This window comes from Euprymna scolopes, chromosome 6, assembly GCF_053919585.1.
Source record: "Euprymna scolopes isolate OS-2025 chromosome 6, ASM5391958v1, whole genome shotgun sequence".
NCBI lineage: Eukaryota > Metazoa > Mollusca > Cephalopoda > Sepiida > Sepiolidae > Euprymna > Euprymna scolopes.
Genome location: NC_136487.1, coordinates 65,632,844 through 65,657,051, shown reverse-complemented (window position 1 = coordinate 65,657,051; position 24,208 = coordinate 65,632,844). Strand labels below are relative to the sequence as shown.

General features: G+C 29.6%; 1 protein-coding gene across 2 annotated transcripts in view; it reads right to left on the bottom strand.

The window, feature by feature from the left end:
- Positions 1 to 17,651: 17,651 nt before the first annotated feature.
- LOC145277674 (transmembrane protein 143-like) overlaps positions 17,652 to 24,208 on the bottom strand; it is a 60,873-nt gene continuing 54,316 nt past the window's right edge. The window contains exon 6 of one of the 2 annotated variants that reach the window (XM_080129339.1): positions 17,652 to 19,611. In XM_080129339.1, coding sequence (XP_079985465.1) covers positions 19,307 to 19,611 — 305 coding nt within the window. In that variant the 3' untranslated portion in view covers positions 17,652 to 19,306. The remainder of the gene's footprint in view (positions 19,612 to 24,208) is intronic. The other variant, XM_080129338.1, reaches the window with a different exon arrangement.

The following is a 24,208-nucleotide window of genomic DNA, read 5'->3' as shown; positions in this document are numbered from 1 at the left end:
TCATACGTTGTCGATAACTTCTTGAAGAGCTTCTCGATGTGGGTTCTATACGACAGTGTCGTTTCGAGTGCCACGACAAGATTAAGTTGGGTATGGAGTGTTTTCAAAGACGTTACCTTCCCAGGTGATGTTGAGCAACTTTAAGGCTATGTGGTTTTTAAAATGGGATGAACACACCTTAGTTTTCTGAGGTTCGGGTGAGATGCCACTTGTCATAGTATGATGACAACTGCACGAGCGCTTGCATCAATCAATCTCCTATGACTTTGGAGTAATTTGATTGGGTTGAAAGACAGATGCCGTCCACATAGATTAACCTGCAGACGTTACGGAATTGATATGTCATTTGTATATAGATAGCGGTAACTTTAGATGAAATTTGAGATTTAGCTGGCGCATATAAATGACTGAAAGGCAATTAACTTTGAAATAGCCGTTAAAAAGAACCTTCTTCAACCAGGCGCTTATGAAATATACTTCGGTTAATCAATGACCAGAAAATACGATGATGGTTGAAAATAGTTAACATCGAACACTTGAAAATATCACTCTTGGTGAAGATTTTTGCATTGACGGGGGTGGTTTTGCAGAAATAAGATCTTCCGTTAATCCAATTATTTTAAGAACAACGTCGACGTCATTATAAACTTACAAATCAATCTCAGAACTTTAGACTATTAATAATAATTAAAATAACACTACATTAATCAACTTACTTTACATCAATTCTAAAAACGGTATTTGAAATTATTTTAAAAACATAACTGACATAAATGTATACAAAGTGCGTCCATTTTTATATTTTTTAAAATTTCAGATAAAAATCGATAGGTGCGATATTTTTATTGACAATTGTAAGTGAACAATAAAAATTTGATAAAATTACATTGAAGTAAAGTTATTTTACAGAAAATAATTTTAAATAAAAAATAAAAATTAGTGAATTTTATAAGTTTTTTGATTAGTCAAAACATCCATCGACAATTGATATATTTGTGCATGAAATTATGAAGAATTAACTGCTGTAACGTGGTTTATGAATATTAAAGTCAAAGTAAATCTCAACAATTGTAGGTGTTTCAAATATTTTAATTCAACAATATTATAACATTGAGTAACAGTTTTGTAAAGTCAATAAAAAAGGTACTTTATAAAGTATAAAGTTTTGTAAAGCCAATAAAACTTTATAAAGTATAAAACTTTATAAAGTATAAAGTTTTGTAAAGTCAATAAAAAAGGTACTTTATAAAAAAACACAATGTTTTGGCAAGTGTGTATGAGTTTTTTATTATTATTATTATTATTATTATTATTATTAAAATGAGATTATATCTTCGACTATGATACAAAACAGCCTATAAGATTTCGGTCTATGATATGCATCGAAGAGAACCTTTTGAAAACTATTACAAATTAATATAGTAATTTTTAAAAAAAGTTAAAAAATTTTCTACTAAAAAACTGTTTATGAAAAAATGAAGGTTTTTAAATAGTAATTACACTTTTAAGTTGTTTTTTTTAACTTTATATTGAAATTGTTTTTATCATTCATTTTAACAAATTAATTTAAAGATTGTTTTAAATTATTAATTTCAAAAAATGTTTTTTAAACTTAATTTTTTTTTTAAATGTCAATTATTAATTTCAAAAAAAATCTTTTTCGATTACTAAATTCATAAATGTCTTGTTATTTTAATTATCAATTAATTTTGTTCATCAACTTAAAATAAAAAGTGTTCAATTACTGTCAGGGATCCAACTTCCTGTACTTCAACTGACTCGAGGGACACTTTGGTAATCGTCTCATTAGTACGAGGTGCGATCCTGAGTGGGCTTCACACTCATTAGACCTCAATCTCCTTAGATTTTTATCCGTGGAGGTATCTCTATAGACAATTCCGAAATAATTTCTGAACTGAAAAAGGCCATCACAACTAAAATAAGATCGGAGTTGTTGACAATTTTGCAGCTATATCATTGAATAGCGAAAAAAATACTCATGACTATAACTTGATTTTTTTTTTAAGAGTCATCATTTATGAAGGTTTGGATGCCATATGAGGATAAGAGTTAATAAGTGTATGGTAGTCACTGGGTTAACATTGTAGTAATCGTTAGCAGTGGAAATTTGGATTATTTAAGGGGACGGCTCAAGAACTTTTTTACGTTGGGCTTGAAAAAAAAAACATCAGCTGGATAGAAGGCAAACGGAATAAAGCTCCACAGGCGGGCAGTTCTAAGAAAGAAGCTTTGTTCATGGAATCTACGTTTAGGTTTAGACACAGATAAAGTGGTTTCACCTAGAAAAATGTTTTTGTGAAAGTTTAGCAAAGTTGGGGGGGGGCATAGTTTAAAGCTCAGACGAGCACTTGCTATAAAAAATAAGAATAGAACTAGGCTTGCAACGTCTCTTCTAAGGGAAAGAAGTTAAGAAAATGGCATCCCCTACTAGGCTATAAAGTCTATTTTGAACTCTGTCAAGGCAGGATAAATACTTCTAACAGTTCCTGGCCAGATGTGGCAATAGAACTTCATCCTAGAACGTCCTTGGCTCTTGAGAATTGCATCAGCAGTGAGATATCTACTGGAGCAGTAAAATGATTCCACCATAATTCCAGCAATATTGACTAGAATTGAACTTCATTTGGAGCAAATTTGGTTTGAGTGCAGAAAATATTGTGAATTCTATTAACCCCTATTAAAAAACTGTTCTTAGCCCTTAATGAAATAAAGTCCCACTCGTTTATTAAAAGAGTTTTTAAAAGCCATACACAAAAATATTTCTACAGCATATTTTTTTATTTGTGTTATAGCGTGGGGGGGATACTGTCTATCATTACCTAATATTGACCTTCACACTATATGACTTGAACAGAAAAAAAACCTTTATTATATTTTCTGGTGATAAAGTCCTTATTTAATTACCTCTTTATGAGGACAGAGTTAAAGTTTTGACGTGGGAAAAATCCAGCTCCTCATAAAGTAGGCGACTGGTTTATGATAAATTGACAGATTGGCTCTTTTAAGGCCAAATTTGTCCTTTGTTACGCACTTTTATTACAAAAAGTATGGCAGCCAAAAACATGGTTCCTTTTAAGAGCGTAAAAAAAGGGCAAATTTCGCGTTAAAAAGGTCAATCTGTCAAATCTTAGAAAGGTCTAATTTTAAAAGCAATATGTCGATCTCGAATATCATACATTTAGTACAATAAAAATGATGAAAAAATAATAAAAATGATGAAAAAATAATAAAAATGAAAATTTTTCTGGTTTTATTTCATCCTTAGGGTCTAATGTGTTTTACATAAAAATAAATATTTTAATTTTTTTGTCTGTCAAATAATTTACGCCGCTAAACTACACATTTACCAATACTTGTCTGACTCAAACTTAAATGTCATGTAGGTACGGGCAATTTAATACCTGTCTCGGTAGGGGGGCATGGTTTTGAACGCCGGCTAATCTTAATATTTTTTTTAATTTTTCGATTACTTTTTTATTGTGTTTGAAAGATTATAGTTTAAAGTTAATTTCTCCAAGAAAAAAAAAGTTTGCGAAATAAAAAAAAAAAATACATAAATAATTTTATTTAAAATCTGAAAAACCCTACATTTCATGTAAAAATTCATTATGACAAAGATCATGTTTACATTTTTCTGGTAAGAAAAATATAAGTTTTCTGGAATTATTTCCAAGTTAAGTATTAAGTTAAATTCTTAAGATAATGAATTAATGCAATAAACACACTTAACTTTTGCTAAAAAAAAGTAATAATTATCCAAAAATGTGACATTGGTAGGAACGAAACTTGTTTATCATATCAAAAAAAAAAAACTCTGGCAGCAAAATTCAAATATGTATGGAAGAACAAATTAGACATAATTTATTTCTTTATTTAACATTATTCCGGCATATCGAGCAATTTTTTTCCTTCATTTAAAAATGCATAAAAGTTAATTAAATTCATTAATTATACTATTGACAATTTATTCATTGAAAAAAAAGTGAGCACCATTATTTATTAATATTAATACAGAATTACAATTGGTTAAGAAAACAATGTATAATCATTGAAAAAATTACACACTAAAAAAATACAGACTTACGTCAAAATTTATCATAATGTTTACGTGAAATTTAAAGTTGATAGACACAAACAGGCGGGTAGTTGAAGAGAGGAGGGGGGGGGGTAAAACAGACTGGTTTTCTTTTCAAGTCTGTGCATCCATACTTACCGACATAGAACGTTCGTATAATTTTTACCATTTTTTAATTAACTTATTTTTCTATGTTCCTGTTTTTCAATTTAATTTTTTTTACTTTATTTTCCAAGATTATTTGAACATTATCTTACGTTGATGATTATACGTTCAAGCGTGCAATGGAAATATTAGAATCTTACATGTAAAGATTATGTTAAAAAATGTAAGCGTGAAAAAAAGTAGAAATAATTTTTGCAATTATAATTTCTGTGTGTAAAAATATAGAATAAACAATGCTGAATTCAATGATAATATTGGTAGTTCGAGAAATTAATTTTTTTCTGAGTTATATTGATTTCATTAATACAGACTTTAGGGGCTTTTTTCCTAATGTTTCTGTAAAAAGGGTTATTTTTTATTGTTTTTTTATTGTTACAAATTACGATTCTTTATTTATATAAAAAACAAAGCAAAAATAAATTCTTGCGTTTTTTTATTTACTACTGAAAACCATAACTTTAGTAAAGGTATATTTTGTTTAAACAAAATAATACATTTCCACTAAGATTTGAATAAAATAATTAGTTCATTATATTCTGCGATCATTATTTGATAAATACTGAAAATTTCATTAAAATTGGTTAATTTCCTGATTTTTCGTGAATTTTTAAGTCAAGGGAGGGATCAAAATATTTATACATTTTGAGCATCGGCATTCATTTTGTCCGTACCTACCTAGTTTTCAGCATACTAAAAAAAAAGTCAATTTAACGGTGAATGCCGAGGTAGAAAGAAAGTTTTTTTAATACCTTTTTTATATATATACAAGACCATATACTCTTGTTGAAATCGCTGGTTTTCGTTTATTTATTTTTTTTGTTTTATTTTTTCTTGTTTATCTCCTCTGGAAATTTTTTCTTTCTTTTTTTCTTTAACTAAACGAACATTTAATTTTACTTCCTGTTCCACTTCTTTTGTATTTTATTCAATTAATAATTGAGGAAATTATGCGAAATACTAAACCACCACTCACCAATATATTTTATGTATTCGTTTTAATTTTATTGATGTTATTAAAGAATATTAACTTTAAAGTAAGTCGCATATAAGGCTGTGAGATTATGGTAATCTGGAAGAAAGAGAGAGCCTGTTTCCTCCGTTTAACTATAGGTGGCGTTACTGTCTGTCCACCCAGTTATGGAAGCGCAAAATGTATGTAATGGCACCCTTGAAATAAAAATAAATGTTTTTGTTATATTTTAATTTTAAACATGTTTTTTTTTTTGCAAACATTTAAGTTTTATTTTTTTTCAAACATATTTACGTTTTTTGTTTTTGCAAACATATTTACGTTTTGTTGCTTGTTTATTTTCAAACATTTACGTTTTTTTTTTGTTTTTCATATTTTTTCTTTTTTTTTGCAAACATATTTTTTTGTTTTTGTTATTTTTTTTCAAATATAGTTTTTTTATTTTTTTATTTTGTAAACATGCGCAATCTATTACGATCTTTGCCGCCAATTAACCCTTGCCAAACCATATAATGGATGCAATTGTTGATAACATTTTACGTCTAAGTGACATGTGTTTTCTTGAGTATTCCTTAAAGGATGTTCTCTTAGAAACGTAAAAACAAAAAAAGACGTAAATGTTTGAAAATAAATAAGCAACAAAACGTAAATGTTTGGAAAAATAAAACTTAAATATGTTTGCAAAAACAAAAATAAAACTTAAATATGTTTGCAAAAACAAAAAAAAACTTAAATATGTTTGCAAAAACAAAACAAAAAATGTAAATATGTTTGAAAAAAAAAAATAAAACTTAAATATGTTTTGCAAAAAAAAACACAAAGCAAGGAAAAAGTGTGTGTGTGTGTGTGTGTGTGTGTGTGTGTGTGTGTGTGTGTCATAGGTTAGGCTATGCTGTTTCAGCTCTCTTTCTCTGCCTCCTCCTCCTAGTTCACCTTCGTTAGCCACTCATCCCTGTCTTCATGATAAGTTGGTTACAATTTTATTCATTTTTTTCTTATTCATCCGGTTATTGCTTAATATTTAAATCCTAATGCAAGTTCATTCAACGTTTTTAATTGTGTATTATCTTGCCCCTTTTTAGCTACCATACTGTGTGTGCATGGTAGCCTTGCTTCTCTCCTTCCCTCCCTCCTCCTTCCCTGAATCCCATATGCCAGTACTCGCTTAGACGATGAGTACAACTCTATTGCTTTGTTTTTATTAATGTTTATTATTATATATAAATTTCTGTACCATTAGTGTTGTAATTATCTTTCTTTAGTGATAACTATTTTGAGATACGATTTTTTCAAGTTATGTCGCCGGTCATGGAACAAATTAAATTCGTATCTCAAGGTATTACTGTATTAGTATAACCGATTTATTTTTTTTAACTTGCATCAATATTTTCGGCCTTGGGGTCATATTAATGGTATAAGGGAGATAACTTATCTTGATTTTATGATTCGATAGTCAGAAATAAAGTTTGAAATGTCAGCTTAAATTCATGTTATTTGGATTCTTCAGACTATTCTTTTCCTCTTGAGTGTTATTTTCACAATGTTTTGGTTGATGTAATCTCTGACCATTCTTCAGGTGTATCTTGTCGAACTCAAGAATCTACATGGAATTTCAAACAGAACCCTTTACTTATGCCACATGTATTTTAGGCGCTTTAAAATTCATACTAGAATTGCACACAAGGACTCGTGGCAGAATGCATAGTAAAGTTACTCTTCTGAAAGTTGAAGGTTCAATCCTCAGTGTAGGCAATATTCAAAATACAATTGTGGATCAATTTGGGCTTTCTGTCCAGTCATGGCTGATGGACCAAGAGCATGCTACCTGCATATTATCCAAATAATACGAATAATTAATCCTCATTTCTAAAAATTCAGAAACGTAATTTCAGCTTTAAATGTTATGCAAGTCAAACTATTAAAATCTTGCACAATAAATTTGTTATTAGAAAATTGATGTAAAACAAAAATCTGTTGCAACTAAAGCGTAATATCTACCTTTACTAAATTCAATTTGTAACTACTTAACCCATTCACTTGATTTTTAGGAATACGATTAACAGTAAAGCTAAGTGGGGCCGACCCACCAACAATCATAAAGATGCAATGTTCACATTAAAATTAAAAAAGAAACAATAACTAATAAATAAAGCAATAATCAATTGTAATATTTGCAAGTACATCTCTTTTAATCATTTTTGCTGTTAAATCTTTCAAATTCTGGTTCAACGTAAACCGGTGCCAATAGCCGCCTGTCTTTATAACAGAGTAGCCATTCTGCAAGGCACAGGTAATCCTATACTGCTTGTGTCAGGAGGGATAGGCTCTGAAATTACAAAATCTATATTTAATAAGGTGATGTAATTTGCTTGAAGCACTGTGTTTAATATGCATATAGAGGGATAATTGAAGACTATCACAATGCAATAAGATAGAACTAGCTGATGTTGAAAAGAAGGATAAAAAGGAAATGTTTTTTTTTATATTAAATCATATATGTTTAGTCAAAACTTACAGCAATCTATTGTGCGCTAATTGTTCCATAATATATTTCCAAGTAAAACCTCTTTGTCAATGGTGTACTATGTTTCAAATCTTTTGAAACTTCTGTAGACTGGTAATGTTGTTTTAAGGCTATACAGCAGTAAATGTCAGAGTGAACTGCAGCAAATGAAACAAATTGACTTTTTCTTCTTTTTTTTATGATAAAATGATTTTTTACAAAAAGGGGAGATAATTCCATGTTTCCTTTTATTTTACATACATTAAACATTAATACACTCACCACTAGAAAAACGTATTCATGTAAGAAAAATAACTTGTATCAAAATCTTTTCATATTGAAATAGATATTTCTAAAATTTGGATATTTCAAAGACGCTGATACATGTATAAAGTTCAATGCAATCTAACAATATAAAAACTTATCGAGTCACTATTAACCCCGTAACTCTCGCTTCCCTTATTTTGTCCTTTAATCCTCACATTCCAGGAACAATGTTTTTGACAAAAAGGGAAGAATTGTTGTTTACTGGGTCAGAATCTATTCCATCTAACACTTATCATTTGCAAGTTTTTGACATTGAAGTACTTTTGTTTTCATTTTTAGCTCCTTACATCAAGTGGCTTCGTCTGGAGCGATTCCCATATATATAAAAAAAAAAAAAAGATCCCTATGCAATATTTTTTTATTATTAATTTTAGAGGAATCTTAAATACAAATGCAGTTAAGCACTATTTCAAAACACCTTATTGTCTATAAGGATTACAATCAATGTTTTATTTTATTTTTTTACAAAAAAAAAAAAAAAAAAATTTTTAATTTTATTTAATAAAAATTCTTTTACCAGCGTTGTTGTTTAAGCAAGTTGAAGTCGTTTTAACATGGCTGCTGCTGTTTCAAGCATAAATGGACGTTATGATGTGGTGCATTATGGAAACAAATACATTTGTGAAAAAATAAGTTTAAAGTTTGTAGAATAGGGATCTATTTCATATGCATTTGAGAATAAATTTGAATGAGATATTCTGCAAATTTAAGTACCTTATTTTGTTTATTCTTCAACATGGATCTAAAAGTTTACAAACACGTAAAAAATGTTATTTAAAAAAAGTTTGCATAAACCATCCAAACATGTTAAGACAAAAAGACATGTCAAAGATACACTAAAAAAAAAAAAATTAAGATATACATTGGATTTCTTAAGAATTAACCGAAAGTAAAGGTTTTGATAAAAATATCCAATTACTTGAAAAAAAAAACAAATAAATAAATAAAAAAATTTTTTTCGCATATATTTATTCAAAAAAAGATTTTTATAAAAGCTAAAAATGTTAAAATTTTAACCATTATGTTTATAGTTTACATAATCATTTATCAGGATCATATTTTTTCTTTCAAACATATTTCGTTAAATATCACAGACAATTTATGTCAGCATATTCTTTTACTTTGACCTGTTCTAAGTTCCTTATTATTTTGTGTGTTTCAAGCTGAAATTAGTTTATGTAGCTGCCATAACCATGTACTTAGCTAACACCAGGACACAACACTCAACATTGCAACATTCTAGACCCCGCTCCAAAATCCTTGTAAAAAACACTACTATATTTGAACGCACAAAAACTACATAAGTTTTAAAAGTCTTACACATCAAAACAAATCACACATCTATCAACAAAATTAACTTCAATAATAGTAATAACATACTAAAATGCTTATAATGCTAATACTTTATTAATAATATATAACCATCACAACAAAAACACTAATATAACATAACATACATTTTTTACCTGATAATCACTCTTGAAGATGGGTCCAGATGGATCTGAAAGTACTAGAGCTGAAAACGGGTATGGCAGATACATCAAGCAATTTCAGCATAAAATTCACAAACTGATAAGGAACTTGGAACAAATTAAAGAAAAATAATAATAATAAATTGTCTGTGATATTTAACATAATAAAGATATATGATCTGTTATATATTAAAACATTGAGTTTCTGATTAAAAAGAATTAGTATACATAAATAGAAAATATTCGCAAAAGCATACATTTTCACAAAACATATATATATATACATATATATATATGAATAAATAATCTAAAAAAGCTTCGAGTATTATACAAAAAAGATTTTCAATGCAATTTAATTCCATAAATTCAACATATCACAGACTTAGCACTTGCATGAACCGACTTTCTGCTATAAAATCCACAATTGCAAAAGGAAATTCAACTATATAACGGTGGGGAAAAAGGGAAAAGAGAAAAATAAAGTTAAATTATTAAATAGAAAACAGAGATCATCAGCTGATTACTAGGTGGAACAGCATTACTAAAAAAAAAAATTTTGTAATTAAAAAGAAGAAAAAAAACAGGTTTATCTCAGTTGATTTAAGATAAATTTTATAATATGCATTACTTTTCAAACTTTCTTTTGAAGTTCCCAACATTCTGATATCATCTTTACACCAAAAAAAAATCAGTATGTATAATATGCAATATTTATGAATTCTACAATTCTGGTTTGAGTTTATATTTCAATCATTTATTAATAACAAGATAATTCAGTCATTGCCTGTTTTAACAGAATGGAAACAAATACAGCTAATAAATAAGTATGGACCAATCAAGGACGGGTATTTTTTCTAGTATATTTTAGTTTTGTTCTTCAAACAGACCTGATGTTAACAGATTATCCTCTTTACACATTTGAATTTAAAAGGCTGAATGTGTGTGTGTATATATTTTTTTTAATTACATTTTCACCCCAAACAAGGCACAGTGTCACTTTGATGTAAAGGGGCTACTATCCGGGACATAAGTTGCAAGGATATTATATAGGGAGTTGAGCAGCAAGCTGTCTGTTCACATTACACTTGAACTTTTGTATGTCAGTAGAGTTGGTGAAGCAGGAACCTGGAAGGGAATTCCAAAGTCTAGCAGTTCTAGGGAAGAAACTATTAAAGTAGAAGTCTTTCTTACATCTAGGGATCTCTACTGTGTAGGGGGTGGGACTTTGCTGCTTGTTGGGTTTGTCCGGGGTATTTATATCGAGGGAGTACAAGAGCATGTAGTTCGTCAGAGCATCCACCATTAAAATACTTGTAAAACAGGCAGAGGAATGCAACATTTTGTCGATGGGACAGAGGTTGAAGTTTAGATGACAGTTCAGGACCTACCAGGTTGGCGACTGTCTTTTGAACCCTGTTCAGGAGTGACAGACTAGTAGCAGATGCACCAGCTCAAATGTGACAACAATACTCCATACATGGGCGAATTGTGGTCTTGTAGAGGTACAGGATACTTTAAGGTGTAAGTAACTTTCTAGCACGGTAGAGCGTCATCTTCTTCACAGCAGCCTTGGCAATGCTCTCAATGTATATTTTTAACTCATGTTCCCTGTGAATGTTAAGCTGAGGAGTTTGAACAAAATACTTTCAGGTAATGTATCTTTAACCATAGCTATTTATAGTTGAGAAGATTTCTTGTAATTATTAAAGGAAACAAGCTTAATCATAGCAACATTGAACGTTACCATCGATTTTTTACCTCATTCCACTACAGATTGGAGGTCTTCTCTAGGATTTCCACCATTGCATTGAATACGTGTTCATTCATTTTCCCCTCATGTCTGTTATAGAGCAGGGTGTCGTCAGCAAATATACCAATCTCAGAGACTATTTTATCAGGTTGTCATTTATGAATATCAGGAATAATAAATGTCCAAGGGTTGACCCCTGAGCTACACACACATTTATATCATATTATTTAAATGTACGGCCATCGAGGAAAACCTGGATTCTTCTCTTATTTAAGAAGGATTTCATTATGTTAAGTATTCGTCCAGTAATACCATAGGATCTAATTTTCATGAGAAGACCATCATGCCATACTCTCACAAAAGACTTAGATATATTTAGAGCTACTGTCCTCCCTTCCTCTGCCTTATCCAGTGCATAGTATATACATTCAGAGATTGCAGTAGAACGGGCTTGCTTAAATCCATACTGATGGTCGAACAGAAGTTTAGCAACTGTAAGGTGATGGACTAGAGCTTGATTAATAATGGACTCATTTTGGTGAAAAGAGGGAGGAGGCTAATGGGGCTATAGTTTAATGGAGCCATTTCAAGGAGAGGACAACTTATGCATAAAAAGTGGGGAAAAGAAGGAAGAATTAATAAAAAAAAACGTTATGATATTTAACAGTAAAAATAAATCAGAGGAATGCAAATTGCATTGTTATGATAACTGAACTTATTACATTCATGACCTGAAAGTTTCATCTCTGTTGCAGATATTGACGATGGCTATAACTTTTGTCAGTTTTAATGGGTTAAAAATTTTAGTAATATTCTATTTCTAGAAAAAAATGCAAAAGAAAAATATCAAATAAAACTTAATGCATAAATTATTATTTAAGTCAAATATGTATGCAAAACAGACCACACAAAAAAATAGAATTACATGAATAAAAATTTTAAAATTTATAAGATCACATTTCTGTACCTTATACAGTCATTTTGCAAAAAAAAAAAATTACTCTTTTAAACTTTTTAAAAACTCAACTCCAACAAAAACTGTCACCACTCCTACCCCTCATCCACCCCAGAGTCAACTGAAAAATAAAGCAAAATTCAACTTGGACTTTTTAAAAACAATTTTCTTTAAATATTTGTAACAAAATAAATAATTCAATAAATTTAATTTTTTTAGTATTTTTTTACTGTTTGTAAATAGATGTCTTAATATTTACATCGTTTATAAATAGAGGTGACAAAAATTAAAAGACAGCAAAAAAAAAACATCAGTTCATTTTTAATGTTTTGTTCCTTCTTAAAGTTTCTTTAGGATCTAAGTGTAAATGTTTGTTTAAATTTTCAGAAAATAGGCCATTGTTATCATGGCCTCATGAAATATGCAAGATTAGTTATAAACATTGTAATATACTTTTTATAGATTAAATGCCACACACTACTAGTATATTCCATTTTGATGTTACGAACCAGTTTTTCATTATTTGTTGAATCACAATTTTATTTTTACTCATTTTGAACCCAACACAAGGCATATTGCCACTTGTACACAAGAGGCTGCTATTTGGAATCATGTCTAACAAGGAATTGTAAGGAGTTGAACTGCAAGATATCTGTTCACATTACATTTAACATTCAGCAGGTTGGTATAGTCAAGGAAGCAGGAAACAAAAAGGGAATTACAAAGTCTAGAAGTCCAAGGGAAGAAACTATTAGAGTAGAAGGCTATAGTGAAGAGATGAAATGTTGCTGCTTGTCGGGTTGGTCAGGAGAATGTACATCAAGCAGGCACAAGTGCACCGAGTTCTTCAAAGCACATTCCATTAAAGTACTTGCAAAACGGGCATAGGGATGCATCTATTGCAACAATATGGCATATGATAATGCAATGTTTGCATAACTTTGCCATGATTTGATGCTATTATGACAATAACAATAGCATATATATATATATATATATATATATATATATACACACACACACACATTTGAACATTGGTGGAATAAAGAGCAATAGGTGATTTTTTTTATATATTTAAAGTACCAAAAGGCGATTAAAATAAACAATTTAATTCAATAAACGAGTATAAAGGGATTAAAATGATACAGCATGTTATCAGCCCTCATGATGCACTTTAATCAATCATTGAAATTGTTTATTTTAATCGGCTTTTGGCACCTTAAATATATAAAAAAGATCCCCAATTGCTCTTTATTTTCGCCATTAATATTATTTCCATTGCTATCGATTTTTCTCCTGATGAGGTAATAGCCGAAAGAGCTCTAGAGAAATTTCCCTGAAAGTTCAAATATGTTTATAAATGTTGTACAGCCAAACATTTGATATATATATATATATATATATATACCGTTAATGGAATTTAAAGTTTTGAATCAGTATTTGCTATATATATATATATACCGTTAATGGAATTTAAAGTTTTGAATCAGTATTTGCTTTGAAGAAACTCCATATTAGCACAAAATATTAAAAATTAGCTGATATATTCTAGAATGTCCTAAACATAGTCTGTATATTCTTTCTAAATTGTTGGATATTATTTATTAATTATTTATTAATATTCAGGTGTCTCAAAAAAAAAAAAAAAATGTACCTCCAATGATTTGTTGTCATATTTGCAAATCCCTTAGCGCACATTATCAACAGTTGCGAACATTATTTTTCAAAGTTATTCCATTTCACTCCATGTTCATAACGGTTTTATAATCATTCAAAGTATGAACACATTTTTTTGAAACACCATATATATATATATATTATTATTATTATTATTATTAGCTGTACCTACCTGAAATTACCTATTATGCAATTAAGCACTTTTTTCTTTTGTTTATTTGGATGTCTGGAAACTTATACAGAAAAGGAAATAAAATTGTATTTCTAAGAGAGACAACTCCTAATATAAGATTCAATTTAAAATGTGATATGTACCATTGCTAAGTTTTATCTTAGGTGATTATTTTTAAAAAAAGTTTCAAATTACCAATCGTTTGGGCTGGACCAAGTAATTATTAAGAATAAATTGTATGCTACAAGTCATATATTTTTTTTTATTTTAAGTATTGTCAATAACATGATATGACAATAACAATGTATGATTTATCAGCTAAAATGTTATTTGGATCTGACTTTTAAAATTCGACAAGATAACTTCATATGCTTGAAGATATCTAACTATATATATATATATATATATATATATATATGTTGTGAAAAACTTGAAGAGTGTGAAACTAAGGCAGCAAATATTGCACATAAAAAGGATTGATATCCTTTCAGGTATAAATGTACAACAATAAATAATTAAAATAAGATAAGCATCTTTAACTATTGCTTATATATATATATATATATATATATATATATATATATATATAAGCAATAGTTAAAGTGGCTTATCTTATTTTAATTATTTATTAATATAAACGATTGCCTTTTATATATATATATATATATATATATATATATATATATATATATATATATATATATAAGGCAATGGTTTATATCTATATCTCAAACAATAGATAACATTTGCTCAACAACTCTTTGAAAAATTCATTTGACACAATGATTGTGCAAAATGTATCAAAAATAAAAAATGTTCCAAATAAAAATGTACATGGAAATAGAATATAATTTTAACAATGGGAGAAATTTTCACGTTTGGTTATTTTATAAAAAAATTTTTTTTTTACTTGTTCAGTGGAATAACATCATCTTTATAATTTCATTGAACAATTTTCACAATTAAAAATTTGTTCAGAATTTAACAATATTAACAACATTTAACAACCAATCATCATGTATGTGTGTGTGTTTATAGTTGGACAGAATTTATTACTTCAAGTATATTTCTTAAGATAAGACACATAGTAAATAGCATATACCTATCAGGTACAAATAATAAACAGCATACACCTATCAGGTACAAATAATAGTGTATGTACATTAAATATTAGTCATTAAGTACAAAGATTAAATGCATTGTATGTATTGAAAGTACAAACACTGATGTTGCATGATTATCCTTTTAACGTATTATACTCATTGAAAAACAGAAAGTTCTTATGTTATAAAAAAATAATAATTTCACACATTTGTCTGTAAGAAATGTCTTTACTGAAAATTAGTAATCTATAATATAAATCTCACCTGTTTGTTTAAATGTATGTATGTATATTTGTATATTTGCCTAAAACTTTTGACAAAGGCAACAGATTTTCATTAAATCTGTATAGTTTTGAAGCTCGACCCTTCGGACAATAAATATTGAAAAATTGGCTAAAAATATTAATTTCTTCACCCTCAACTGGGCACTTTTCTACAGGGAGGGGTCGCTTTTTTTCGCCGATATTTTCGAAAGGCATCGCCTTTTTTCGATTGTCTAACCTTAATTTAAACCTACATCACTTCCGGTTTGACAATGGGCACAACAGCTAACACGTCACTTTTTTTTTTCACTTTCTTTTCCTCCTTCACGGTACAGGTTCGAGCCTGCCTGTCTACTACGTCTTTCTTTATTTTTTTTGTGCTCGCAATTTTCCTTTTTTTTTTTTTTTTTTTTTGCTCAACCAACACCCTTACACCCACCTCCACTTTCTTTTCCATCTTCGCATCACAGGTTCGAGCCTGTTTGCCTGCCTACTACAACATTTATTTTTTGGCTCAACACACACCTACAAACACCTGGCAATGCTGGGCACCCAAGCTAATCAAAATATAAAGGAATGGAAATTAAAACGAACCTGTTCTGAGCCGAACTCATATTTTATGTGCACAAAACTGGCACACTGAAAGGATTTATAATTAAAAGTACATCTGTATTTTGAGCCCACAGTTTATTTGTTCATTTATAAATGAGATTCCGAAGTTTCTTGAAAAACTTATAAATTATAAAGTGAAGTATATTAACATTTATACATCTTAAAAAATTGTCTATTAACAAACATGTACATTAATAATTAAGAAATTGCTAAAAAACAAAAAAAACGTTTAAAAAATTCCTAAAACATTAACATTTCAACAATTTGCTTTAAAAAAAAATCAACATTTAAAAAATTTGCTTAAAGAAATCAACATTTCAACAATTTAATAAAAAATAATCAACATCTCAATAATTGGCTAAATATTAACATTTTTACAATTTGCTAAAAAAATTCAGCATTTTTACAATTTGCTAAAGAAAATCAACATTTTTACTAGAAAAATCAATACTTTAAAAAATTATAAAAATAATCATTAAAAAAAAAATTAAAAATAAATAGATATAAAAAAGTTAATTTCCTGGTCTTATTAATCAGTTCATTTTTCATGGTTGTATAGATGAGATTTCAGTGTTTATTAAAAAAATCTTTCTAAAATTATAAAGTAACATATATTCAAATTTGTAAATTTTAAGAAGTCTAAAAAAAAAAACAAAGATAAATTAATTATACATGTAAACACAGAGGTCATGATTCAATTTTGTCTGGTAATATTCAAACAGATTGTTGCCCAATCACCATTGAAAAGATTGTTGACCAATCATTACTGAAAAAATTATTGCTCGATCATCATTAAAAAGATAAATTTGCAGATTCTTTTCTTTTGGCTTGGATCAAAGTGTAGTATCTATAACAACATCCAAATTCCCCTACATTTTTTTATAGCCTAATTTGTTGAAAATGTAATTTTTTTTATATTTTCTGCAGAGTCATATTTCAAAGTGCAGTAGCTGTTCTGATACTACATTGCATCTGTTTTGTCTTCAATTCATGAATGATAAATCCTTCTAGACTGAAATAAATTTTATTTTAGTTCTAAATTCAATTTTGTCGAGTTGGATTTTCTTCACATTAAAAACTGACTGAGGCAAATAAAAAGGAACTCATATTTATATTAAAAAGACTAAACGATTCCAAAAAATATTTTTTTAAATAGTTAAAAAATAAATCTACATTAAAAAAATAAATTATCTCTTAGACATATTTTGATTTTAAAACAATTCAGCAACTGGTTCTGAAAACTTTTGTGATTTTACTAATCTGTGTAAATCAGTTGAAGAGCTTTAATATTGTTTTTCATGGAAGTTGCCAAATACAGTAGAACCCTGGGATACGGTGGCCCTAGGATATGGTTTTTCCAGGTTACGATGTGGAATACAGTGTTTTTCCGGCCCCTGGTTATGGTATTTGCAAGCCTTACGGTGTTATTTATAATGTTATTTGATTATATACATGTGTAATTATATACTGTACTGTATTTTGTCACTAAATTTTAATGCTGTATCCCAGGGTTCTACTGTAGTTGATAATCTCGACTGAGCTCCATCTCTGGTTCCTCTGTGTGAAATGTTCACAAGAAAAACTTGTTTATGTTTTTGAATTTTTGAGATGAGAATTGATAATCCGTATTATTCGTACTACTGTTCTCATCTTGAATGTTATTTTTACAACATTTCAGATTATGTAACGTGTGACCTTCAATAAAGTACTTCCTGAAAATCAATTGAACATGGCACTCTTTTGGAGGTTGAAGGCCTGATCTACAGTGCAGGTGATAATCAGTACACAATTGAAAATTATTTAGGACTTCTATCAGGTCATAACTAATGGAACAAAAGCATGCTAGCCCTATCGATTAAATAAAGCGTTCCATTTAAAATTTCATGCAGATTCGAGATTTTGACAAAAAGATCTCAGAAGCCAACAAGATAAAAAAATATGAAAAAGGTTGGATGTTAGATCAGCCAAAACGATGTGACAATCTCTCAAGATGAGAACAATATCCGAATTATCCAAAGATGAAAAGCTTGTTTTTATACCACAACTGTAAGGAACTTTACCTTATTCCTCAATGTGCATATGAAAGTTCCAAGAGCATTCCATATGTGAAACACATTACAATAGGATTGCTTCACTAAAGACTATAACATGATCATTTTCAAATCTAATGAAAACAAATACTTGTTATAAACCGTTCTCATAAGTAATCAAATTTGTTATCTTTTGGAAAAGGTGTCTTATACCAAAAGTCTCAGAGAAAAAAATGATTTTAATCATTTAAGAAAAAACTTTTAGGTGCTTGTTAAGATAGAGTCGACGGATCGACTTTTGAAACAAAAACAACAGTACTTACTTGTCATGTCGAACATAGTAATATATCCAAAAATTACAAAAATTCATCCAGTAGAAAACTGCTATTGTGTTTTAGTAAAAAAATAAAAGTCTATCGTTTTGGTCTAAAACAGTATGCGAGTCATTTAAGTCGCGAAAGGGGAGATAAGTATGTCCTCTGTATCCGTACTCTTCAATTTCCACTAATTTTCCATAAAAATCACTTTTAAATAATTTTCTACTCCATGAATTTTCGTAATTTTTTGCCATATTACTATTTTCGATATGAGAAGTACTGTTGTTTTTGCTTCAAACCAAACATTTAAAAAAAAAAAAATTGACCCGTCAACTATCATAAGCACCAAATTTTATAACATTATTTGGTTTTCTAAAAATTTTCAAATTAATCTTACGAAATGTTTTCAAAGATGTGACCAAACTCCTATAAAAAATTTTCGCCAACCACACAAACACACATAGATTTCAGACTTTACAACAACAACCGTCACTAACACCGGATGTATACTGAGAGGTCAATCCCTCACCAGTAAAGTGAAGAGAAAAAAGTTTTCTTTGAAAAATGTGTTTTACACAAAAAGTTTCAGAAAAAAATGATTTTAACCATTTAAAAAAAATTTTATAACATCATTTGGTTTCCTAAAATTTTCAAATAAACTTTACGAAATAATGTTTTTGATGATGTGAGCAAACTCTTTCTATTCAATAATTTTCAATCCTCTCATAACATACTTCATCATTCAACTTCCAATAAATACATTTCATTAACCTTTATCCTCGAGTGATTGTTTTCCTTGATAAGAGGGACTCATTTAAAAAACAATTTGAGAAAATAAATATTTAAAAATTTGCTAAAAATATACATTTAAAAAATTGCTAAAATACATCTACATTAAAAAAACTTAATTTTTGTGGTTTTCGCAGTCGGTTCTTCATCCATGATTGTACCCATGAATTCATTTTCCGTTTCTCTTTCCATGATACTGCAACTAGAAAGAAGAGGGGAGGTGGCCAGCGGAAGAAGTGCCGTGGCCGTCTCTACTGGTTGGACATAAATCTTTTCATCGACTACAGACAGAATTCCAAATGATTGTAGCAATTCAATAGCTTCTTCGGCACGGAACTCAAGATCTGTACCTGTTACAGAGAAGAGCCAGTCTTCAATCTTTTTCTCAAGGAATTCTTGGGTCAGGCCACCTGAAACAGAAAAAAAAAGTCATCAATATTGTTGTAGTGAAAATTACTTGCCTCAAAAATCACTAATGTGTCTGCGCATCTTGTAGGATTCAACTGCTGAATAATAGAAAAAAAAAAGAAAATGGCAAAAACAAAGTTAATTTAATCCTCAATGATTGCACAATGCAATCATATGCAAATGAGATGCTACTAGTTTGAGTAAAAATCTTATCTTTTAGAAACCTAATTCAGATTTTGGAGTAGCAAGCTTTGATAGCAGTGTGTGTCAAATTTAATCTCAGACATTGTAAGTTGAAAGTGCAGAATAGTTATCAATCTATTTGGGAAAGTGCAAAATAGTTTACAATTATGGAAAAAATAAATTTGCCACTACATATACAGTTAATGTATATGCAAGGTTAATACTGTAAATACAATAATTGATAGTTTCGAAAATATTTAGAAATAGTTTTTCAAATATTCACCAACAACCTCTTGTTAGGTTTGTTTGTGCATGTGTATCTATATATCTATAAAAGTGAAAATGTCTGTGTGTATCTGTCTGTGTACTTACCAAATAACTCTGTCAATTTTCGGTCTACAGACTCGAGGAGTATTGAGATTTGGGAAATCTTTTTAATCGGTTCTCAGCCAGAAATTTGGCTGTTAAGGTGTCAAAGTTCAACAATTTGACCTTTGAAAACTCTATCAAACTCCTCCGCCAATTTTGGGTCTAAACGCTTGAAATTTTAAATATAGGTTACCTGGATATGGATCTAACTTTATAATTTGCTTTGAGCCCAAAACAGTAAATCTTAAGGGGTCATAATTGGGGTCAAGTTTTTAAAAAATTGACCTCTGATGTCACTACCAAATTGCCCAGTCAATTTTTGGTCTAAACACTGAAATTTTACATAAAGTGTATTCAGACATAGGGCAAGCTTTTTAATCGTTTTTTTTTTCCTGAAAATTTGGCTTCCAAATGGTCAAAGTTCAAAAGATTTTACCTTTGCAGTCTTTAGCAAACTATTAAGACAATTTTGGTCTAAACATTTGAAATTTTGCATAAAGGGTATTCAAATATGCAGCAAGCTTTTTAATCAGTTTTTGGGCAAAAATTTGGTTGCTAGGGTCAAATTTACAGAGTTAACCTTTGCAGACTCTACCAAACTCCTCCGGTAATTTTGGGTCTAAACACTTGAAATTTTAGATGTAGATTACTTGGACATGGGTTAAACATTTTAATTTAATTGGAGCCCAAAACAATAAATGTTAAGGGGTTAAAATTGGGGTAAAAGTTAAAAACAATTTGACGTCTGAGGTCTCTACCAACTTTTTGCTATGGTAGTTAAGGAAGCCTCTTATATAGAAAGGCATTACTGTACATAATTTTTTAATATATACATATGCACATAACGTTATGACCAGTACATAGGGTCTGAGCAAAGCCGGGCGGAACTCCTAGTATATCTATAAAAGTGAAAATGTCTGTGTGTCCATTTACATTTCCCTACCAAATAACTCTGTTAATTTTCGGTCTACAGACTCGAGATTTGATATGAGGAGTATTGAGATTTGGAAAAAATTTTTAATCGGTTTTCGGTCAGAAATTTGGCTGTCAAGGGGTTAAAGTTCAAGTACTTGACCTTTGAAAACTCTACCAAACTCCTCTGCCAATTTTGGGTCTAAACACTTGAAATTTTAAATGTAGGTTACTTGGACATGGATCAAACTTTTTAATTTGATTTGAGCCCAAAACAATAAATGTTAAGGGGGTCAAAATTGGGGTCAAAGTTTTAAAAACTTTGACCTCTGCAGTCTACCAAATTACTCAGCCAATTTTTTGTCTAAACATTTGAAATTTTACATAAAGTGTATTCAGACATAGGGTAAGCTTTTTAATCAGTTTTTGGCGGAAAAGTTGGTTGTCAAAGGGGAAAAGTTCAAAAGATTTTACCTTTGCGGTCTCTAGCAAACTATTCAGCCAATTTTGAGTCTAAACATTTGAAATTTTAGATGTAGGTTACCTGGACATGAGTCAAACATTTTAATGTATATATACATATGCACATAAAGTTATGAACAGTACATAGGCCTGAGCAAAGCCGAGCTGAACTGTTAGTAAATATATATATATATATATACATACACGTCTGTTTGTCTGGGTCAGTTTGACCTCGCTTTTCAAATTTAAATTGTCACCGTTTTTCGGGGTTTTTTTAAGCCTTAATTTTTTTGATTCATCCAGCCTTGACAGACGTGTTTCAAATATTATCTTTAGTACTTTTCTTTTAATGATTTAGAATTCATTCCATTTGCACTATTTTCCAAGGAACTCTGCCTTTTGGATGATTTTGGACCATTTGGAATTTACCCAGTGGATTGAAATTTTAAATTCGACCGTTTTGGATTTTACCATTTTTTGATTTTTACCCTTCACCGGACTATCCATTCGTGTGAAATCTTTTTATTATTTTTCTTTTGCCTCCTGTTCCTGTAAGATCTGTGACTTACTTGTAGTTTCATTAAATTCTTTTATATGCAAAATCCGATCCTGCATTTTGCTAATTCCTGCCTTCTGATGAGAAGGAGAGTATTTCTTCGAAACTCCGCGGATTAAGGACTATCCACTTATCTTGTGCTTCCTTTTTTAAAATTAAATATGTTTTTAACTCTTTTTCAAGATGTCTTTTAACATATTTTATTAATCATTTGTTCATATTATAAGCTCTATTTCCTTTTCGGTTTTATTGAGCTTTTTATATCTGGCTGAGTTTATTTTACTTGTAAATATTAACTCTTTAATATTGATAATATATTTTAAGTTTACCATTTTAATTACCTTAGTAAACTTATTGTAACTTTTATTTTTATAAGCTCCCATCTGGTTGAGCTTTTTATTCTCTCCAGATATGTTTGAAAAGGAACACATTCCCCTGTCTGCCAAAAATATCCCTATCCCTACCCAACAAGAATATATCCATAAATTTGTTCTAGCTTTGAACACTTTCCTAAAAAATATAAGGTGGAAAGCTTACCACCATGACTTAAACATTAATAATAAGCTTAAAACGCCTTTTTCGTCTAAAGACATTCTTCACCCAGAAACTTTAACATAAACTCTCAAAGAGAACAAAAGAAAATTGAAAGATTGGCTACCAAATTTTACGGACTAAAAACCATTGCCCACCCTAAATATAATCCTTACCTTGAGGAGTTCGAAAATTCCATGTTAAATTTAGTCAAAAAAATTAGATTTAAGAAACAAAAACACTGCTACAACTCGGTTACCCGAAAAATAAATAATTTTGCCAAGAAAGTCAAAAAGAATAATCATATATTTGTCCCTGCAGACAAGACTAAAAATTACTATAAACTTGACTATCCTACATATAAAAGACTTATATATAAAGAGCTTAATAAATCTTATAAAATAGTCCCCCGCAACCTTTTGGATTCTATTAATTCTGAAGCTAAATCTTTACTGACTTCTATGAACATTCATAACTCCACTGAAATGCTTTCTCCGGGTACCCTTAGATTCACCCTCAAAGACCATAAACCTAATTTTTATGATAACCCCTCCATCAGATTGATCTGCCCATCTAGCTCTGACTTGGGTGCGGTGAGCAAAAATATCTTAGATAGAATTATCCCCTCTATTAAAGAAAAAGTTAGCTTCCCCCTTTGGCAAAATTCGAATTCTGTAATTAATTGGTTTGTTTCCCTTAAAAATAAACACCTCCTTAACTTCATAACCTTTGACATCAACAATTATTATCAATCAATTTCACCGATCCTCTTAAATAAGGCCCTAATCTTTGCTAAAAGAAATTCTGACTTAACTCATTTGGAAATTAAATTAATTCTCCTAGCCAGAAAATCCCTTATACAATTTAACAATAAGTTTTGGACTAGAAAAGATACCCCTAATAATTTTGACATCCTAATGGGTGCTTCCGACTCTGCCGAGGTTACAGATTTAGTGGGACTCTTCTTACTGAAAGAATTGAAATACCATTTTAAACATATCCAAGGGGGCCTTTATAGAGACGATGCTTTATTTACAACAACAGCCAGGCCAAGAGAGTATAATAATACAATTAAAAAATTACATACTTTTTTTTAATAATTTTGGCCTTTCTATAATTATTGAACCAAATAAAAAAACTTCAGATTTTCTAGACATTACACTTAATCTTAATACTGAAACTTACAGCCCCTATCATAAACCAAACCTTACGCTTTTATACGTCCATAAATCTTCTAACCACCCCAATTCAATTATAAAATCTATAGTACCATCCGTCTCTAGAAGAATTTCTACGCTCTCAGCCGATAAAAAAACCTTTAATCAAAATGCTACTTTCTTCAATAATGCCTTAGGAAATTCAGGATACAATGAAAAGATTCAATATAACCATTATACTCCACCTGTATGCCGTCTTAAATCTGTAATCACACACAATATGACTCGCAAGAAACCAGTTCAAATAACAAGATCTGCTGCTATCAATAGCAATGGTCCATTTCACAAATATAATCCGAACCAACATGCTAATCGTAATACTTCTAACCCACCCTGTCGCACTAGGAGAAAGAAAAATATTTGGTTTAA